A 22,228-nucleotide genomic window follows, 5' to 3' on the forward strand; every position below is an offset into this window, starting at 1 on the left:
TGTTTTGCTCAATAGAATTTGGGATGAATGGACAACTCATTGTATTTTGTAATTTCTACTAAGCAAGCCCAGACGTAAGTTAAGAACTGGATTTTGCATTTTCATTTTCTCATTAAAATATACATACCTATCATATGTGCACAGGGATCTCCTGGGATCTGTTGTTGTTTGAATTTACTATTTTTCCAGGTTGTTTTCCCACATTAGGTTTTCTTGCTCCATTTAGAAAAAAAATGAGCTGACTGTAAGACGTGGTTAGATATCCATATACAGAGAAGAGTTATTTATTGTTAGTAAGGATGGAACAGACTCTTACTTTTAAAAAACTGTAAAAAATGGTCTTAAATGTCTTCAGAATACATATTAGATCAAAATCAAGCACTTTCTATAATCAGTGCATAGCCAAAATGATGGCTGAATCGTTTAAACACTGAAACACTAGAGAAATATATGGCCCTGGATCGTTCTTCAAGTCCCATGAAATGAGGAGCGCTTTCTCACGTGCATCATTTCCCTTCTGTGCATTTTATTACTCAAACAGAGCAGAGACTAAGACCCAGGTTCTGAAAAGCAGAGTTAAAGCTGGATTAGTGGCACGGGTGAACATTGTTGCTCCAAACCTTTGCAATGGTTATGGACCTTGGCCAGCATTTATGGTCTCATTAGAATCTGGGACCAAACGGAGCTGCTGCAGAATGCCTCCCCCTTGCTTCAATTACAAGGGTTATTCTCTGTATTTCTTTCAGAAATAATTTCAATTTGTGTAAAAAAACACACTAAAGATTTACCTGATTTTTTTTCCTGAAATTATTTCTGAAAGAAATACAGAGTGAATTTGTTAGTATTAAAAATATTGTACCTTTCTCTTTTCCTAGCTGAAAACTTCATGAAACTTCAAAGTTAACAAAATGTATTTCATCTACTGATCAACTATATTAGAAGATAAGTGTACCCACCATATTAGAAGCTAATTGCAATTGTTCCAGTCTCCTAAAGGAAGCAGAGAGAAATTATTTCTGTCCTAAGTCACACACCATGTTTGCGACTGAAACAAAAATCAAATCTATGACCCTTTGTTTCTATCTTCAAGTACATTCTGCTCCTCACGATATAATAACCATTTCAGGATCCTGCATATGTTCTAGTGTGAATATCCAGGACTGTCTGACAGGAACAGAAATTCCTTCCTAACCCCAAAATGTAACCAGAATGACCCATACAGCAAGCTGCAGATGTAAGCCAACAGTAAGCAGGAAAGGTTTTCTTTCTCTTCCTCTGCATTTTGCAATGCAAAATGGATCCCCAGAAACAAACGTGTGTTTTTAATCTTCCTTTTTGACAGCTCAGGTAGCAACAGCTTTAAAATACACTAATCTGACAAGGAGCGTCACAAGACACAGGGTTGAGAGGAAAAAAGAACCGTGTTAAAACCCTCAAGGAAGCAAAGGTTCTATTTTTTTTGCCTGAGGAAAAAAAAAAATATCTCTTGGGATAAATAGTCATTCTCTTATTGCATAACAGAGCAAGCATATTAAAATTTCTGGATGACTTGAAAGAAAAAAAAAATATTATTGAATATAAAATTAGTTCCTTGTGAGAAACAGCAAGAGAAAGCCAGGTCTCAATTTTTTCCCCGCTTTCAAAGGAAGAATGAAAGTGCAAATTATTGCATACACTTTAAAATAAAACCAATATAGCCAGCGTTTTTAAAATTAACAAATTCTGTTACTCTAAGCAAAATTTGGTATAGTGAGATTTCCATGGAAAATAATTGGATGAGATCCCATTTATGGTTGTTAGTTCACAAATATTAGTACACAAATGACATATATTTATGCATATACAAATGCTTAGTATGCTAAAACTCCAAGGAAGTGGCTGAGTCTGTGAGGCTGATGATCAGTAGGATTTTCTCTTTGTGGAAAGAGAACATTCAAAGCAGTTCTTAGACAGACTCCAAGACAGCACCCAGATCCATTTAATGGCTTCAGAAATTCCCACCAGATGCACAAAACTGTCAAACGTAGACCAAATATCCCAAATTAAAAATCCAGACTTTGGCTTGAGATTTCTTAGCTAAATCCTCATAGAACCAAAACCTCATTGACACAGACTAGTTCAAGCTACAAATACATATTCAGAGCAGCTCCACCGGTTAAATATGTTGCAGGTGAGCACATGTGAGTTTATGATTTCATGTCAAACCAGTACCTACTTATACTACTTTAACAGAATATTGAAAAGCAAAAGGCCCCTGTCCTAGTATCGTGTAGTTGTTACACGTAATAAAGAGTTGCGCATCACTTACTGGAATCATTAATTCTGTTCTAGGGATAGAATGTATATGATAATTCTGTGAAAGGAAAAGAAGTCATCATTTAATAGAACAGGCAAAAATTATTTGAAACTGAATTATCACAGAGTGAACACAAATAATATGATGAAAAATAATTAAGTCTGACAGAACACTAAGCTGAAATGGTCTGTGTGTACTGTAGGTATATGAAACTATAGGAAAAAATGGAACATATGTAAACCATGAGCAGCTCAGGTCACCTGGTACCTTGGTATGTTCATTTCTGATGACCAGAAGCAATCTGCTGCGGGTGAGCGCTCACTGGGAGAACACCAGCAGGACATGGCACTACCCAGCTGAGTGAGCTCTCTCTGTCGTGAGGAAGATTTCAATTGCTGGCGTTTGAAAAACAAAAATTTCGGTCACTATTGAATCTTCCATTATTATCCATTTCTAAGCAGGAAATAAATTCCATCTTATATTTTAGTTAAAAACATATGAAAATTAGTTACCTAAATTAGCTAATGCTCAGAGGGTACAGACAATTTGCAACATTACTCTGCAAGACTATCGAAGGTTGAGTCTATAAGGTCCCTTTTCCATTCCTCACCATTTTTCCCACTTCTGCAACGCACCACTGACATCTCCATACCCTGGTTTTCCCTCAATGGTGGTGATGCTCTGCGGATCCTTTCCTCTGCTCTCAAATCTCAGAAGCCACTCCCCATCCTGTCCTGTCACCTACACCTACTGAGTGACCCAGCACCTGGCTGAGCAATCACAAACTCTTTTCCATCTAACATCCAGAATCAAACAACTACCACCACAAAAATAAATTTTGCCTCCCTATAAATTTAGGCCAGGATGATAAAATTAAAGTTCCACCTTACCACTTACATGCACTAGGGCCAGCCTTGAAGGCTATCGAGAACTCCTGATAATGTGAGTACTTGGCATTATGGCTTTAGGAGAAAATATGATTTATTTTGCACATTATTTAAATTACCTTACATTTTTTATTTCCACTGTTATTAAATTGTAATGAATTTGTTTATGGAAGTGTGCACTGCATGTCTAGTACTGTTCTATAATAGCTGGATTTAGAGCCAGGCTCTGATTTCTATCCTAGACATCATTAAACAATTTATTTTCTGTGATAGGGGAATGTGCTCTTGGGCAAGAGCTCTCCATTAATATGAATTATTAACAATATGTATATACATGCATTATGGATTTAAAAGATGAAAAGAAAGCTTGCCAGTTATTCTATGGAGCTTTCTATATCTACGAGGCCACTGAATTTCATACAGCTGTCTGCTGAGCAGCCACAGACAAGGAATCCCTGATGACCACTAGGATTTTGCTTTCCTGTTGCTAAAATTATACAAAACATTTCAGAAAAAAAATTCTGTGGTTGGCAATATTTGCTTAGCCCTCCGCTACTTCTTCCCATTGTAAGGCAGTGTTGTAAGCCAGCTGATAGGTCCCCAAATATCCATGCTCCCTGGAAAGGGGTCTTAGCACTGTCATCAAAATGCATATAGTTTTATTTAAAAATATCTTACAAGAGGGATATTTTTGTAACTGCAGCATTTGAGAAAATTGTGTCATTTTTAGATGTTCCTGCTGACGCATCTGCTTGTGATGTGTCAAATCGCATCTATCAGCTATGTTAAGCTTCATAACCCTGTGTGATAATGAAAAACGATGGGAAGAAGCAGCTTTGATACTGTACATCACACTGCGACACAGCAGTAGAAAGAGTCTAAAACATTGAAATCTCAAATAAAACCTCTGAGACATGCAGCTGCAGTGGTCTCCATTGATGATTCTGTACAACTTTGCTCTCTGTGAAAAACACTCTAATAGGTGTTTGCTACTTCAGCCTTTCCAGGTAATTAGTCCCTGTGCTACTGCAGGATTCCTAGCCCCTGCTGCTCATGCTAACGCCACACAATGCTGCGTCAGGAAATCCCATCGCTTGGTATCCAGGGGTTAAAAAGTAAAAGTACCCCCAAGGAGAACTGAATAAAAGGAGGTAGGGGGGTTCTAGAGATTAATTATCACCACTCTCTGCAGCCTTGGATAGTTTATTAAAGCTCTCTGTTCCTCTCTTTAAAACCCCTTGCAGCAGTGCCCCCTTCCACCTGGCCTCTCTTATATATCTCTTTGTGTTGCCATCCAGCTCGATGCATATTGCCAGGTTCAATCCCCCCCCCCCCCCCCTTTTTTTTCCTCCAGAAGTACCTGCATGTTAGGGTACCATGCATACCCTAAAACCACTTTCTATTGTGCTTCAAGACATTCTCCAGAGTAGCAGTTAGTGCTACCCCTCTGCCTAGCGCTCCGTGTCCCATACAGCACTGCCTCCCCCAATAACCTGCTGCTCAGAATACAGCCACGCTCCCAGTACTGGACTGGTCACGGAGAGGACTGGTTTACATAGATACTGTATATCTAAGGATCTTTTCTATTGCATGTAAAGTATTATTATTACTGCTCTTATGCTTCACTATCAATTTCTTACCTTTGAGAACTCCCTCATGATGGCTTTGTGATTGACATTCTTTATCTCATCCCAACACTTAGCTTCTATTTATCCTGCTTTTTACAACCTGAATAGTGTTTTGCCTTTTTTATTAACCAATAACACATTTATTGCTCACATCATTTTGTGGAAATTAAACCACAAAATACCCTACATCCTAGATTAGGCTTCCCCTGGCTCCAAGCCAGACCTAGTCTCATCACGTGAACAGAGTCCTGATCGACCTTCTGCCACGGGCGGACAACTGCGCATACATCCAACAGACCCGAGGAAACCCAGTCTGAGATCTGAGTCTTTCTGCTAACTAAACATAAACCTGGCAGACAGCTGGTGGGCAAGCACAGAAGCAATGCCTCTGCACCCTACGGGCAGTACGTGCTCCCGTATACTACTGCTGGCCCAACAACCTTGTACCTCCCCATGCAGAAACTGGACTACCAGCAACAGCACAAAAGGAAGGTCCTCCACCCTGTTCTACCAAAATATCCAGTCAAATGAGCATAAAACGATAATCTTCCTTAGGAGTGAAGCACAAATCACTTCCTTGCCCACCCAATCATTGGCCAATTTCTCATGAGGGTTCTCACTGCCGAAAGTCTGCAATGCAGAGAACTCAGCATGTCCAAGAGAACTCAGCATGTCCAGTGCTGATGGGCATCTAATAAGACAGCAAAACACTTCTTTTTTTTTAAATGCCTTATTCCCTAAAGTCACTTGCCTTAGTGTTTCTACCTGTGCACTTCTTTTAAACTGGCTGTAATTCGTTCTTAAGTAGATAAGATCTTGTGACAATCCTTCCGCTTATGATAACATGTCTGCTGGGAAGAAGACGGTAATCCTCCAGCGTGTTCCTCCTCTGCACCCATTTCTGGGTAAACAGGTGGTGCTAGAAGAAAAGACCTTCTTTTTATTTCTTCTGCTTCTGGAGAATGACAAGTTAACTGAAGGCGAGAAGAACACAGTGCAGCTGCAGGCAGTGGCAGAGAGCGCAACGTGCTTATTTTACACGCTGAAGGTTCGTTCTAGTCAATAATTTCTCCTGAGAGAAAAGGGACTTTATTAAGAGCAAATTGTATGCAAATCTTCTCTTGCTATCCTGTCTGTTTTTGACACTGATGGATTGACAGACCAGCTAGCCAAAGGCATACTGAGGAAAACAGCACTGTTAAATTAAGTGGTAAAAAGATACAAACCACGGCCAGGCAATAAAAAGCAGGTGAAGCAACTTGAAGCAACTTCCCGCCACCCTAGAGAGAAAAAGATGGGTTTATTATACAATAATCACTTTCTTTTTCTTCTTATTCTGTGTCAATATTCCTCCCTTCAATGGTTTCTTTTCTTCTACTACGTACATTTCGAACAAGCTATTCTTACCACTACTTAATTACAGGTGCAAAATTACATCTAGAAAAAAAGAATCCTGAACCAGTAACCTAGTATGTGCATGCCAAGACACACGTGCACACCTGTCCGTGTATAAACACTAAAATTCAACTAAACTTCTAATTACAATTCCACAAGTAAGAAGTATTATTTAGGCATTATTTAGGCAGGTTTCCTCCTTTCAGCATGTCTTACAGTGATTGCCTCCTCTTTATTTCAACAGGCGTTATTAACATGAGAGAAGAGATTGGATTTTACTGTCATTTTTGCCAGTACTCCAGTGACATAAAAGCCATATATGTACACACACGTAATACAGTCTGTTAGCTGAAAGAAGGTTTGGGGTCAAATTACCTAGGCTCTTAAACCCGAGTTACATCGCAAGAAAAAATTTGGACCTGAGCTGGGCTTCACTTTCTCTATATTCACAGTAGTGCAAATATACTAATTTAAAGGGATCTCTGTTTGGTTTCTTATAATATAAAAGGAGGATCTTGACCTTTTGAAGCAGAACTTTCTTATGTTTTAGTCTAATTCTTCCTCCAGATTTCACTGGACTAAATCAAGAGAAGACTGCACTATAAAAGCAAAATATTTCTTTATAAAGTGTAGGATTTTGAATGCTCAATACTTACTTGCTGTTTCTCATCCGTGAGAAAGGTACACAGGTATGACCTACACTTGATTTAAGAATATATATTTTCACAAGTATTTTCCTGTTTGCTGCTTCTTTTGAGGAAAAAAAAAAAGAAAATAATTTCGCTTTAAAAATCTCATTCACAGCAAACAAACACCACTGCTGATTTAACAGTAACCTTCTTTAATTCAGATAAATAATACTATATCCATCATGGATTCACATTTGAAGCTTACTTAATTATTATGTTTTCTTCTACATGGATTTGCACATTTTGATCTGATCCCAGCAAAAAGAAAGACTACTGATACATTATTTTACCTAAATATTGTATGAATGTAGTCCAACTCACTAAAACGTCTAAATGAGCCTGTACAGGTAGCAAACCCAACATTTTCATTAACTTGTTTTTTCTTTGGTATCAGAATAGAAGGTGCACGTACATATTTCAAAACATGATGATATAGAACAGAAATTTTAAAGATATACCTTTATGGTCATTAATTACACAAATACCTTTACAACAAAGGAAGTAAAAGACTGATTTAAAATGGATTAATTTTTCTTTCTGGATTGTGCTCCTCATCATACCTTATGAAATTATTATTCAACTGAAAGCAGCAGGTATTAGGGAGTTTTAATAAATAAAGAGCCCTAATGCCCCAGGTCAAAATAAATCCTCAGTAATATTAATGGCAAAGCTTCCTTAGACTTCATTGGTTTCAGAATTTCACCAACAGGTCAAAATCCAGACTCAGGGTAGAAATTCTCCCAACCTTTTATAAAAGGTTATTTCCATAAAACAGAATAAAAATAAAATGTATTATAATTCTTAAAGTCGGTACACTAATTTTTGCAGTTAGAAGTAATAAAAAAGCCTGGTTCATATTCATAAATATATAAATTCCAATAAACTCTGACAATCTTACTCACGAACAGAAAAAGAGAAAACTTTATAGTGTTTCTGAACTAAAGGGGAGAAGGAAGGACATAAAATAATATACAAAACCATGACTGCTGCAAACATTAAAGTGATCTATAAAATAACATACACATTTAGATAGTAAACCACGTTAATTTAAAAATATCAAATTATCTTTATACAGTAAAAATGTCTTTACTTTCAATAAGGAGTTAATACAGCTTTGTAAATTTTACAACAGGTAGACATATTGCATAAATATGTGCACTGCTACATATATACAAGTCTTTGGGCAATGTACAGTAATGGAAATCAGAACATGAATGTATGGAGTTTAGAACATCTAAAATACCATGGTAAAATACCTAATAGATTAAAATTTACCACCTTAGTTAAAACAAATAACTGTCTCCAAAATACATTCACATGGTCATAGCGTATTGCCTTAATCTGGGAAAGTTAACAAAACCCTAAACATTGCAACATGAGTGATTTTTGGTTGGTACAAATCAATGAAATTCCACCAAAGTCAGAACTTGTACATTGATTTACACCAATTAACTCTGGCAAAATATGCTTAAAGCTGTAAACACAGCGTATCAATTAAATGTTATCATAATGCAAAACATGTATTTTGAGAAAAATGCACAATTATAGAAAATGAACTTGACAGAAAAATTATAGGCATGTTGTATATTGCATAAGAAGCATACGATCACGTATAGTAATATAGTAAAGAGAAACGGATGTCCCAATGGTCTTTTAAAGCTTAGCATGAATGCCATGTCCAAATGAGTTTCTTAAGCGTATAAAAGCTTACTAATAAAAAGTTAACATTCCAAGTAAAGAAGACTTTGCTTCATAATGATTTCATTGTTCTTTGATTACACCAAATGACAAAAATATTGTCACTCAATAATGCTCCGTAAAAGCGTTTCTTTTACCAATGTGTATGATCAGCAGTTTCTATGTCCGTGACTACCCATCGCTCACTCCTGTAGAATCGGAAATATGGTGATTTCTCCCCAGCAATAAAAGCTTGCATAACTTCTAGCTTGTGAAGGAAACCAAATAAACAATGTGATTCTTTGCATGTATTGCTAGCATTAAAAAAATTCTGTGTACTTACAGACAAAAGAGTCCGATTACCCCCAACTGCCCGTAACAGCGCGAGACGATTATGTTCCTTAACGCCCGAAAGCTCCTCTAGACCGTTACTCTATGGCTCACATTACCTGAGAAATGGTACGTCCCCAAGAAGGTCATAGCCTGGACAGATTGCAACTTTCCAAGGACCAAAAAAAAGAGATGCTCTTCTCATCTCAGTGGAAGAGATTAACTTTTCAAGCATTTCTCTGCAGAGCCGTTCTGGGAAATCACTTAACAAAATCTATAACCTCAGTTAGGTTTAGGTCTGAAGGTTTCATTCTTGCAATTCAGGTGTACCACTTTTACTGTTTACACTAGGAAGACAGCCCAATAAGTCTGAAAACTGGCAAACTGGCCAGGAACATAGACACACTAGATCTGTGTAAATTTGAAAATTCCAAAGTAGTTTAATCAGATTTAAAAAATTCGGTGGAATTTATTTAGAATTATAAAAATTCCATTATTTAGCATTTACAATAATTTTTACTTATAAATTAGACTACCAAGTTATGGAATAAAAATACACATTTAATCTAAAATACCAGACAAAACATGAAAAAGAACTACCCTTATATAACTTACTCAAAGTTATATATTTAATAATAAAACAGAAACTCAAAAGTGTCTTTTATTAGGTGATTTAATTTAGCGTGTTCAATTTTAAACTAACTTGTGATTTAATTTTATATTGGTTTTGCTTTTACATATGAAGTCACATATACAAACAGTTCTAGCACTAAAGGCAATACCATATTAGAAAATTCTTACATTTGATTGTTACTAGTCTTTTATTGTAAGTAGTTTATACACTATTGAAAAGCAATTACAGTAGATAATAAATAATTGTGCAATGTCTTAAAACTGTTCAACAACTTAAAACGTAAAAAAAAAGTTATTTAAATTGTAAGAAAAAAGTAATGTTCAAAGCTGTTTGGACATTTTGTTGAAAAAATGTGGCCTTCTAAGTTAATAGATGGGATTTTTCAATGAACGTTGCAATTGAAAATCTGAGATTGGTAATTTTTAATCTCCTGCCAGATAAAAATGTATTTATATGATACCATGCAATCATAATTGTCCTGCGCAGATTCTTATTTTCAAGTGTACTGTTAGATAATTAGATGTATTTTGTCTTTGATAAGACATCAGAACCCAGGGGACCATCTGTGTTGACTACCACAGAGGAGGGCAGAAATACAAAAGCCAACGCAAGTCAGCTAAGATGGGAGACGAAGCAGCTAGCATGCACCATCCACCTTCAGACAGAAATTCCCGTGCTTAGAGCCTGCTGGGCACCTGCATTGTACAGGAGTTAGCGGAGACATAGAGATTATGTAGGCATACTCTTGAAATAAGGGAGGAGTAGAAGGTCACTTTGCTATATTTTTCAGGTACCAGATAAATAGAAATGGGCATTCACCTGAACTTAGAGAAAATATACCTTCTTTATGGCATTGCAGGGACAGATGCTCAGCAACATCCCACCCCATGCCACAGCCTCAGGCAGGGGATCCCAGCCGCTCTCCAGAACCTGACCGCTCACCTGCTCCTTCTTATTAACTTTTTGCTTATTAACGTAGTTTAGCCCTTTGTAACTGCACGACACGAAAAACTCACATCCCTGGAGTACCTGACACTGTAATCATAGTGGTAAAATGCTGTTTGTTATAGTTTTAATGTGATATTATAGTAAAACTTGCAATATTGGTATAAGTAAGTTCTAACGCTATAGATGCAGAAAATAATACCCGGATATATATGTTTTAGGATATAGTGTTATCTTTCAAATGGATAATGTCTTTATTAATATGCAATGTATGTTAATAATATTCAAAAATTACTATTCTTTCAGTTCAACTGTATATACTTTTATTATACTATATAAAAAGGTGAAAAGAAGTGATTAATTGGAGAGCTAGCACCTACCTTTAATTATGGAGGGCCTACTTCTAGCACTAATGGCCATGCTGCAAATCCTTAGCTTCACTCACATGATAACACTTCATTTTAACTCAAAGAGATGGCCCTATCTCAGAACCACTTCTGGTTTTATTCTAGACCATCGCAGGTGTGGGTCTGATATATCTCATACGACAGCAGATGGGAAGATTTCCTGGGCTAAAGGTTCGACAGCAATAAAAAGGTTGCAGAGGTAGGGAGAATTCTCTGAAATACAGTTAGAAATAATGGCAGTATATTAGTATTATTATTAATTTCTATTCTATGTTATTCTATTTCTTGACCAAAATGCTGCGGGAAAGAGGGGGGGAAGTGAGGTAAGAATTTGAATCAAACCCTGGTGGGTTCCCCCTGCGAAGCTGTCCCTGACCTCCCCTTCATGCTCACGTTCTCTTGTTATCTTCATGTATTGCACAGGCAGCGAGGACCTTCATTCCAACAGATCTGCCCCCACCCTCCCCACCCAGGGATGCGTGCAGAGAAAGTGTGCTTGGTGGAACCAAGACTTTCCCTGTGCTCTACCTTTTTGCTATAAGCAATATTCCCTTGAAGTCAAACTGCAGTTTGATATTTTCCTTTTCTCCCCCTCTATCACTGATGTTATTTTTGTTACATCATCTTTTTGTGGTTTAGTATAAAAGGGATTAGCTCCAACAGTCAGCAGTTTGTGCACATTCTACAAGTAGGCAAAATTTGTCACGGTGACATCAAACCGCTAACACAAACAGATCTATTACCCTTTCTCTCTTGCTCAGTAAGACAGCTGCCCTCAAGGTATTAGCCTCTCAGCCTCCCTGATAAATCACTGACGTATAGGAAACCTGATTATCCCAACATAGCAAGGGTAGAGGATGCTATTCAGCTGCAGAAGAACATGGAAGAACAACATCCATGAGGCTTATAATGAAAGATTTTTGATTTACTTAAGTAGTTAACAAAAATTTATTGCAAGAGATAGTTTGTCACTAGATTTACAGTTTCAGAGAACATAGTACAAAACATAGTGCATTAGCTTTGTCTAAACATTAAATAGGTGCAAATACACAAAGATAAAAAACAAAAAGTGAATACTTTACAACATAAGGTATAGAACTATAAATATATTTTATATACATTATACATATTCTAAGACATGATTTTCACTTTTTATATATATATAGAGAGAGTTCATATTAGTATCAGACTACTCAGTGCTTTAGTTATAGTATAGGCCTGAACTTTACATGAATGTTTGCATCATTATACTTACAGTAAATGCTTCCCAAGGAACGAGGAATTTTAACCAGTTTATTTCACAGAGCCGTTTTGCAAAGCTGAGGGGTCTGTAGAAACAGCAGGACCATTGAGCTGAAGGCTCCTTCCCCCGTCCTCGAGAACCTGTCCTAAAAGAGGGGCTGCAGGGGAATGACAGCCGGGTGTGGGGACAGCAGAGAGGGGAAGACGGTGTGCGGCAGCGGGGGAAACGCCAACTGGGTCGGGTGCAGGACGGAGGGCGGCAGCAGCGGCAAATGTGGCGGGGTGATGAAAGCTGCGTGGCCCCCGGGGCAAAGCCTCGGTCCTACTGGTAGATGAGGTAAAGGCGCTCTGGAAAGAGCTGGGACCTGCGAGAGGAACTGCTGGTGGGGCTGGAGAACCTTCAATGTACTGGCGGCAGCGTGCTGCTGTAGGATGGTGTGGTGGATGGTGGTAACGGAGGTAGAACATAGCGGCGGCTGCAAGGGTAAGGGTTGCAGTGGGGAATTTGGGGGCTGGATCGCTGGGGCAGGGAAGGTGAACTTCACTTTGTTGGCCAGCATGTTTTGTGGCACGATCTGCTGATACGCCTCGGATGGGAGATCTTTGAATTTTTCGTGGTTGTCTGGAGGGAATATCAATGTCTGATCGGGAAGGGTGAAGGGGGCTATCAACTGCTCCGTAGTTAAAAAGGTATGACTGTTTACATGTGCTTCTTTGAATGGCAAGGGTGGTGGGCTGCTAAATATGCCAGGATTACACTGTACCCACTCGCTGGTCACCTCATTTATTTTCTCATGCGGTAGAGACTCGGCCAATTCATAATGGCAAAGATAGGATTTAGGAGGAGCTTGTTCCAAAGGTCTGTTGGGGAGGGGAACTTTGTAACGAGCTTGATTTTCACAACGGTTGACATTTTCTTTTTTCTTTTCATCTTGCAGAACATCCTGTGTGCCGGCAGCCACTGGAGCACTGTGCTCAGGAACACAAGCAGCAGAACCTGCGACGACGTCAGAAAATGTACTCGGAGTGCTCTCCACCGCTGCGCACGCCGTCAGTTTGTCATTTTCCAGCATGTGTGAACTATCAGTTTCTAGAGATGACTTGCTTTCCTCCAGCTGCATTGTTTCATCGATATCTTTTGCATGATCAGCGGTGGGATCCACATTAGTTTCCTCTAGACTGTCTTGAGTCAAGAAGTCCCCCAAAATATTTAATGTACAATTTGCAGAATTTTCTTTGGAAGGTCTGGAGGTCTCACTTCTCATGTTCTTGTCAAGGAATACGTGACGGATTCTGTTTTTCCTCCTCCTGCGTTTCCCTTTTGCCTTGTGATGTGTACCTAAAGTACGCGCTTGCCTTAGATATTCCTCTGCTGATGTCTGTCCGTATGAGCTTTCATCTGATGAAGAGGAACAGGTAAGCTGTCTACGCTTGTGGTGGGATTTTTCAGGTTCCTCTGTCAGAACGTTGTAACCTCTCTTTATGGACTGGTTTTGACTCGGACTCTTCTCCTCACTGCAGTGTCCTAAACATTTATGCTCTGGGCTACAGCTTGACCTCCTGACTTTCCAACCACAACATGTTTTAGAATACCTTAAGCTGTGCCTCCTAGAACTCGGAGCCAGCTGCTTTGCCTGTCTCCGAGAGCTTGCTTTGCTCTTTCTGTGCAGTCGTTTACAACCACAGTGTTGGCAGCTATTTTTTGCACTCCAAACATCACACCAGCCTCTATCCCCATGTACATGACCTGACACAGACATGACTCTTTTATGACCATTTTCAGTGCCAAGTTTTTGATGTGACTGCTGTATCTCACCTGTAGCTAGCCAGATGTTTCCTGCATCATGTCTGCACTTCTCTGGATTATTTTGGAGGTGCTGATATTTATTTTCATCTCTGTAACTAATTTCCTTTTCAGTCCCTAAGGACATCTCCATTTCTGCCGTTGTTGCGCCCCCACAGTGATGATGATGACAATGACATAATTTTCTTCTCCTTTTCCATTTTCTACTTTTGTGAAGCCATTTTTCATGGCTTGCTTTGATCCAAACTTTGTTATATTTCTCATCTATCACAGTGTTTTGTCGTAAGTGATTTTTAGAAATGTGATACTTGTCTATTTTTCTAATCCTGAATGACTCATCCAAGGACACTTTATTTGGATTTTTTGCAAGGTCACAATTTCTGATGAGGGAAACATCACTCATAAGGGGTATAGTATAGTTGCACACATTTTTATTCATTTCTGTTTCATAATACCCACACTCTGAAGTAGGTTTATTTGTAAAATCCGAGACTAAGCTATGGTTGGATTCAGTTTTATGGTGCAAATGAGGTATGTTTGGCTGATGCTTGGGCTTTTCTTGGCTGTCATTTGTTCTCGATGACTTGAAATCAAAATATAAAGGATTACAGCTATAAGAAATCGATGGGTCTGTACTTGTATAAATTAACATTTCAGATGGCCACTGAAGAATATTTGATCCGTATTTGCTAAGAACAGGAACAAATGGTTCACTAGGCCTCTTGCGTGTGTCTGGTTTGCTTTGTGGGGCTCCACTGCTACCTTCTTCAGAAGGTGATGGAACTGACGCATCCGCCCCCAGCTTTTTTATTTCAGTTTCAGTTGTGGATGAGTCACTGTTCCTGTCTTTATCCTTTTCCTCCGCAACGTCCTGCAGAGATAAACAATCATCCACAACCGCCTGCACGAGAGCCCTGTTTCCCTGCAGCTCGTAACCACTGCGGTCCAGGGGCAGGACCTGAACGCTGTCCGTAACCGTGGGCAGCGTTTGGTCCAGTAAGTCTGCTGCTCTTACATCAATACGGTAGCCATCCATGTCCGAGGACACCAGTTGCTCTGAATGAGACACAGCAGGATTTATTACGGGACTCTCTAGCACCCTGCTTTCTTCACTGGCCAGCTCCTGAGCTTCAGGAGCTTCTGCCGGGTCAGTGCATTTTTCCACCGGTGGGTGAAAACAGTTATGTTTCTCCTCCGGGCACAGGACTATTTCTGCCGCTGAGGGAGACTGAAGATTACAAACTCCTGGAACAAACCTACTTCTTCTGCTAAATCCGTGCTCCATAGACGTTTCGTCATTATATTCATAGAAAACAGCAGCTGAAGACTCCAGTTTGACTGCTGCTTTCTTAGGAAAAGCAAAAGAGAACCCAACTCTATGTCCTTGAGCTCCTTGAACCTGATCTCCACATTTGTTAGCGTCGGATTTATTACCACATGCATTTCCAGGAGTGGAAGAAATAACAGAAGCGACATCTTTACAATTCTGTGCTTCGTGCATTAACGTACAGCTGAAATCCTGTTTGTTGGCAGATTCTATGGCAGCACTTTGTGGGATATCATTGCAGTGATCTCGCACAGTCACTGTAGTGGATTTGAACATAGGGCCGCTTCCAGGAGCACTAGGAAGGAAAACAAAACTCAGAGTGAGTACCTTTCAGAGAAATGCAGACACAAACATGGTGGTACATTGGTATCTAAAACATTTTTAAGGAAAGAGGAAGCATCTATGGATACGTAGATTTAGAATATGAAAAAAGGTCGTATTTTATAATAAGATCAGTTGACTAGTATACAAAAAAAAAAAAAAGAAAAAAAGAGTAAAAATGGTGTCCCCAGTTCCTTCATGGGGGGTTATCAGCTGAAGGGCTAATATTCTTACAAGGTAGTTCACTTTTCCTAGGCATACTGGCCGGCCTAGTAAGAGACTATATATCTCCCTAGAAATCTTGCTTCTCCTCCCAGTAGACCGTCATGGTTACAACACTATTACTGCAAGTAGCAGAGGTTTTACATTCCTTTGTACTACAAAATACATTAAAACAGAGGGCACCTCATAGACCACTTCCCTCTTAGTCATCATCCTAGGGACTGCTGCTCTGCCCACGGGCAATCACCCAGCAGCTCCCATCCTATTTGTGTTCACAGACCGAACCGTCGCAATCTCAGCAATTTCTTTCATGGAAAAATAATATCAGGGAAAGTATTTCAGCTGACAGTATGCAGTAAGTGATTCATCCCTCTTGAGAAAAAATTTATCACTGTCTACTTCTGTTCTTCATTTCATGTCCTCTTCCCATCTGTTCTATTTGACTTAATAGGAAGCAAAGAGAAGAGCAAAAACTGTTTAAGCTGCCAATTTTCCAGGATCCACAGGAACTGCTCAGCACTAGGAGTAATGGACCTGTGTTAAAACAATATTTTTTTCTTTTAACCAAATTATTCTATGTTACAGTGCAGAGCAATACTAGATGATGGGTCATTGGGAAAACTTGCCAGTATCATTTAGTACCCCAAGAAGTGCTGAGATAAAGAATGACGGATTTAATCTATTTGGTCTAGAAATTAAGCTAGAGGTTTTATGAGAAAGGAATTTCTCATAATGAATCCTGCCTTGTCCAGTTCTTCACAAATTGAAAATATATGTTAAAAACCCACACACAAATCCTTTCTCTAACAAAGTAAAATGGTGACAACTTCTACAAAACCAAACTAGAAAATAGCAGTTAAAAAAATCCTGTGTGTCTGTCTGTATTACACCTCTAAGGATGCAAAGTAGTAGTAAACAGCAATTAGTAAATAGAGAAATAAAGCTCAGAGATAAATTCTCCTTCAGGAACAAGAAGATGGGTATTTAAAAAACCCCAGCGAAACGGAAACAACACAACCTCACAAAAATCTGTGCTTCGCTAACATGGAAAAAGCTGGGAACATAAAAATTACAGTCCTCCAGTATTAGATCTGGATGGTTAAAACACTGATGGGGTAGAAAGATGTGACCTATCATAAAGGGATAAAAAAATTTAAAATTAGGTGTTACGTTGTGCATGTCAAGCAGACCTCATAGCATTCATGTCCCATCAATCTGCTTACAGAGACTGCTTCAGCATGCTGCCCACCATCCAAACTGTGGAGAAAGAGACTATTCCTGAACAAGAGCTCAACTCATATGGTTGGACTTCAGTTAGTTCCTCTGGCGAGATGAAGGCTGGATAAAAAGAAACCATTTGCATTTGACCATCTACTTTTTTTGCTTTTTTCCCCCTGAGATTCCACTGTGAAAAGTTGGTACATGTATTTTCAGTGGCTTGTCAGTGTCATATTTAAGTCAGAATACAGTCACAACTAGCAAGCTCAATGTTAACAGTATGCCTAGATGCAGTACTGAAATGTATGACTAGCAAGGAGTCACTTTTGCAGGAAGAGGTAAACACTCTGTGGAGCTGAGGAAAAGGAGCACTTACCTTTTAATATAAAAAAATCCAGTTATTGAAATTTAAAACTAGATTTCTGGATGCTTTCCCAGGCAAGCAGTTTGAAAACTAAATCACAGAGATCTGCTACATCCTAGAAAGGCAGACTGTATTCCTCCCCTCATCAATGAAGTAGTGTCAGCCTTCAAATGCATGACCTAGTTCACTCAGCTTTCAACCAATGTGCCTGGTTTCATGAAATATATATGAAACACATCTTTTTTTAAACTAAAAATATATGTCATTTTAGCTCCACTGAAAAAGCACCGTTAAACATTCATTTCTGCACATAGTGTGAATCAAATTACTGTACACATACTGCTTCAAAAATGCCATAAAACACGTGTCCGGGGCTCCAGCCGAGGGACTCCAACAGCCCTGCATCCCACAGCACCAGCTAAGAGTGGAGGGATTATTTTAAAGTATTTTTAATGTTTCAGCAGCTATGCACTCACCACGTTGTCTCTTTCCTTAGCTCAGCTAGCTTGTGCAAACGTTGAAGGGCTTTTTCCTGCTTCCTTTCATCTTTTCGTGACTTAGATGCTACATTTCGAGCAAACTCCCTCTGTTTCAGTTCCTTCAGTCTCTGCAAGAAATAGTCACATATGCACACAAAAAACCCAGGAACGATAAACGTTTCTAATGACAATTACTTTCTGGTAAGCACTCATGATGAGAATTATTTTCAAATCTAAGCAAAGCGACTCATTCAAGAAATGTATGCATTTCAAGTGAATAACCAAAATACAAAGAGATGCTAGAGACAGGTTAGCTAGGTTAGAGATAACCTAGAAAATTTTACTGTAGCTTTTGTGATTAATATAGACCAGCCTCAGCAGGACTAAACAACGTTCATCCAGAATTTTGGTCGAGACTCTTTCCCCGAAAACCTTCCCCGCAGCCTGATTACTCTTTGAGACAGTAATAACAAATAAAAGGACCACCCCAGGTAATTTTCCGCAAACAGACACTGAGGTTCGATCCGGTGTCTCATTTGATTTCATCTCCAGCCTGTCTCTTTGGGAGGAAATTAAAATGCACAGCTCTGATTCTCCACACGAAAAGGTGATTTCATTTTCTTTATATCACAGAAGGACAATATGCAGAGACTTTCCTAATCCTTCATATCAGTAAAAAGTATTCCAGTAGGTCCCAAACCCCATTGGTGTATCATTCAGTGGTTTGGTGTGTCCCCGGTATGGCTCACAGTCTAGATGACATCATTTTATGAGATCGTAATCTCATGATTCTGGGAAGCACCCAGTAACTTGCCACCGTTTTAGTGTCCAAGGGCTAACGGCCAGCCATGAACAGGGGTCATGTGGATTTGTAAAAGCAATAATACTAACTCAAATTGTTCGAGGGGTGTTCAGAGCTTTTCATATCATTGGTGGCACTTAATAGATACACATGGAATAGAGTCTGCAGAACTCTGTAAGCACTGTTCTCCTGCTGCTTCGTAATTTTTTATTTCACCCCTTTTGCGATTTTTTTTCCTATTCACAGAAAAATATCCCTTATATAACATCATTCATTTATGCATTGAATTTGTCTTTGCCATTTTGGGTGATGCTAATGCTACCTTGGCAGTCAATTTAATGCCAAGAAACATATACGTATAAACATGCTGAGAAAGCAAACAAATGCTTGCCGAAAAATGAGTACTATGCTCTGTTTTCAATTTTTGCATTATTTTTCAAACAACCGGATATTCCTTTAAAGATAACCTTAATAGATACAGAGAAATAATTTGAAAGGTAATCACTTCTGCCATTTATATTTTCTAGATACAGTTATCAAAATTTGTTTTATTGTGCTAATGCAGTATAAAGTTATAAATTCACTCAAAACTGGATATATGGTAACCTTTTCCCCCCAAAAAAGGCTTGAAATGTGAAGCATCTCTGTAGAACATTTCTTACTCCGTGCATTCATGTTGTCCTAAAGATAGTAGATACTGACCCTGCTTCCCACCAGTCACTCGTGAAACCTGAAGTATTTCATTTCACAGGTGACTTCTGAGTACTCAGAACACAAGAGAAGAGATGAAGTTTGCTCCTTCCCCTCCCCACATCCAGCCTTTGGCATTTAAAGGCAGGATTTCATTCCATTTTGTACAGCTCAATAATTCTTCCCTTTTCTCCCCTCCAATGTGTAAGGAAAGAAGTATGTGACGACAAAGCAAGAGAAGAAAAGAAAGATAAAAGGGTGCTTTTTTCACAAGGTTAAAAAGAAGCTGAGGTGTATACAAATCCATAATCATCCTCCAGCAGCAGCACTTTACTGTAATTACTGGGATGATTGTAATTAGTGATTTGGTTCTGACCAGATTTTGACCCCTTTTCTCTTACTGCTGGAAGTCAGCAGGACTCCGTGCTGTCAGGAGCGCTAAAGTTAACACCGCCCCACGTTTCAGGGTGTGAGTAGGGTCTCGCTCACAGTGGATAGGGACAACACTGTTAAAGGAAGTTTTGCGTGATCTTGGAGGCGTTTCATGCACATCATTGCCAAGCAAACATCATTCTACCCATCTGAGCCTCTCAGCCTCATCAGTCATTATCTGCTTGGCACATATCGGAACTGGTACAGAAGAACGGTTCACAATTTTTAAGTAATTAAATTGTTCCCCTTGATTGCTACAAGTAGGTGTCAACGTGTACGACAGAGGAGTCTGGCAGAAGTTTTCTGTGCACAGCCTTCCTGTCGGACTGTCTGCTCTGCTCTTCTGGAGAACCACTCGTTCCAGAGCTACCCTTCTGTCAGACCTCCTGTCAAACACACCGCCCCTTTCCGGCACAGAAAAACGGTCTCAGCACAATATGAACTAGTTATACAATGTGGACTTTTTTTTCTTACAACTGTTATCTCAGTCTTTTTCATGGAGGACTTTAACGATCTATAAGGATTATATCTAGGTAACTCCTGAGGACTTTATTCAGCAAATGAATATGTATGAGTGGAACTTTACTTAGCTGTAAACCATAAAACATGCACCTGGTGCAAGTTGGTTTGAGGCCTGATTGGGCAGTTTCCAAAATTTACTATTTCCTATACATAAAAGGTCATCGAAGTGAGAAAATGTGTGTCCCCATTTTCTGATATTATAGTTATTTTCCATTTGTCTTTATTTAGCCATCTGATAAGCTATCATCACCTGCATTCCCTTACTGTACTTGTCATGCTAGTGATTGCTAGCACTACTGGGTTTGCTTGTATTATGCAAATGAAAACGAGATATTACCCAATTATACATAAAATACCATTAGTCCATGCATTCTGAGTATCACGAGCCCCCCCCCAAAATGTGTTCAAAGTAAAGAGCAGCAATAAAAAAACAAGTGTGCCTTATTCCTAAAAAGCATCTTTTACGTAATGTTTTTATGCTTTTCCATGTGGCAGAGCTATTCACTAATGCTAATTTCAATAGTAAGTTTAATGTCTGTTATGTTTGTTTGTTTCCACGGATCAGTAAGCAAATAATTAGCAGGCAGTCATACAGTATTTATACATGATTCCCTCCTGTATTTTGCTCTGCTTATGAACCAGCTCAAAATGCGTAACTCCTAGCAAGCACAGTTCAACGAACAGTTCACAATGAATAATTAAATGCCATTTCTCCAAGAACTACACACCTTCATCGTTATCCTGAAACACCGTATTGCCACTTTGAACGTGCAGAGCACGGACCACTGTCAGTTTGCCAATGACTTCCCCCAGCCCGGAGCAATGGGAAGCCTGACCCCGATTCTCCAGCCTTGCAACAGGATCCTGCAACTGGACTGCTTTCACTCAGGCAGAAGCTGGATTATTTTAACAAGCCTAACTGTAACACTGGGCTCGAAGCAGAAATATTCCACCTATTTCTAACGAACTCAGCCAGGAATCTTACTACACAGCCATTACATCATGCTGAGCTGAGGTATGCAAGTCCAGATGAAAAGGAAGACTTCACTGGCCTTCTATGCTCCTATGCATGAATGGAACTATATATGAGAAGACCACATGTGGTCCAAACTCAGATGTGGCTGCATTTCATACAGCTCAGGTGTCCCCAGGCCTGCCACGGAAGATATCCATCAAAAAAAAAAAAAAAAAAAAAGTGTCTCTGCTTCCACTGGACCCCATTTTTGGTTACTTCATCCTTGTCTTCATTTCCCCGTTTACCACATTAGACAATTTCAGCATGCCGCTTTTCAAAAAGCTCATGCTGAGCTTCCTAATTCTCCCCTGCTTTTTATAATACAGGAACCACAAGCCCCGATCCTGCTGCTGGAGCCAGGTGCCTCAAGACCTCCATGGATCAAAGCCTCTCGAAAGCAAAGACACATTATGGCATTAAGTGCACTTCTTACATCACTATTACAAGCCTTCTGTCACCTTGCAAAGTGGTTGTTGGGGTTTTTTATTTAAACTCAAGATTTAAGCTCTTGTAACAGTAGCACTTCAAACTAACAGGTCTTCAAAACACAGAGAAGACATTAATTAATAAATATGCCCAGAACAGCGAAAGCACGTAACAGCTGAATAGTGAAACCAATGTACCTGAATACTATGATACCAGGTGATAAAATGAGGGGGGGAAACCCCAAACCCCCAGCCTCAAATAACTTTATACCTTGAAACATACAATTTAATGTTATTAGAACTGACTCTAAAGAAAAGCAGTGAAACCTTTAACGATGTTTATGAAACCAAAGAGGAAATCGTAACAAGCATCAGGATTGATACAGGCGCTCTCTGTAGCATTAATATCTCACATAAAAACCAGCTCCCCCCGCCCCCCAGCATGAAGGCATCGTCTAAGGACTGCTTATTCAGAGA

At 39.2% G+C, this 22,228-nt stretch overlaps 1 protein-coding gene across 7 annotated transcripts in view; it reads right to left on the reverse strand.

The window, feature by feature from the left end:
* Positions 1-9,651: 9,651 nt before the first annotated feature.
* Positions 9,652-22,228, reverse strand: part of ZNF804A (zinc finger protein 804A) — a 217,549-nt gene continuing 204,972 nt past the window's right edge. For 6 of the 7 annotated variants that reach the window (XM_054830877.1, XM_054830880.1, XM_054830879.1 and 3 more), the window contains 2 exons: positions 17,863-17,993; positions 12,039-15,556 (listed from right to left, as the gene is read on the reverse strand). In XM_054830877.1, coding sequence (XP_054686852.1) covers positions 12,277-15,556; positions 17,863-17,993 — 3,411 coding nt within the window. In that variant the 3' untranslated portion in view covers positions 12,039-12,276. Of the gene's footprint in view, positions 11,102-12,038; positions 15,557-17,862; positions 17,994-22,228 lie in introns of those variants that run through there. The other variant, XR_008577775.1, reaches the window with a different exon arrangement.

This window comes from Grus americana, chromosome 6 (assembly GCF_028858705.1).
Source record: "Grus americana isolate bGruAme1 chromosome 6, bGruAme1.mat, whole genome shotgun sequence".
Taxonomy (NCBI): domain Eukaryota; kingdom Metazoa; phylum Chordata; class Aves; order Gruiformes; family Gruidae; genus Grus; species Grus americana.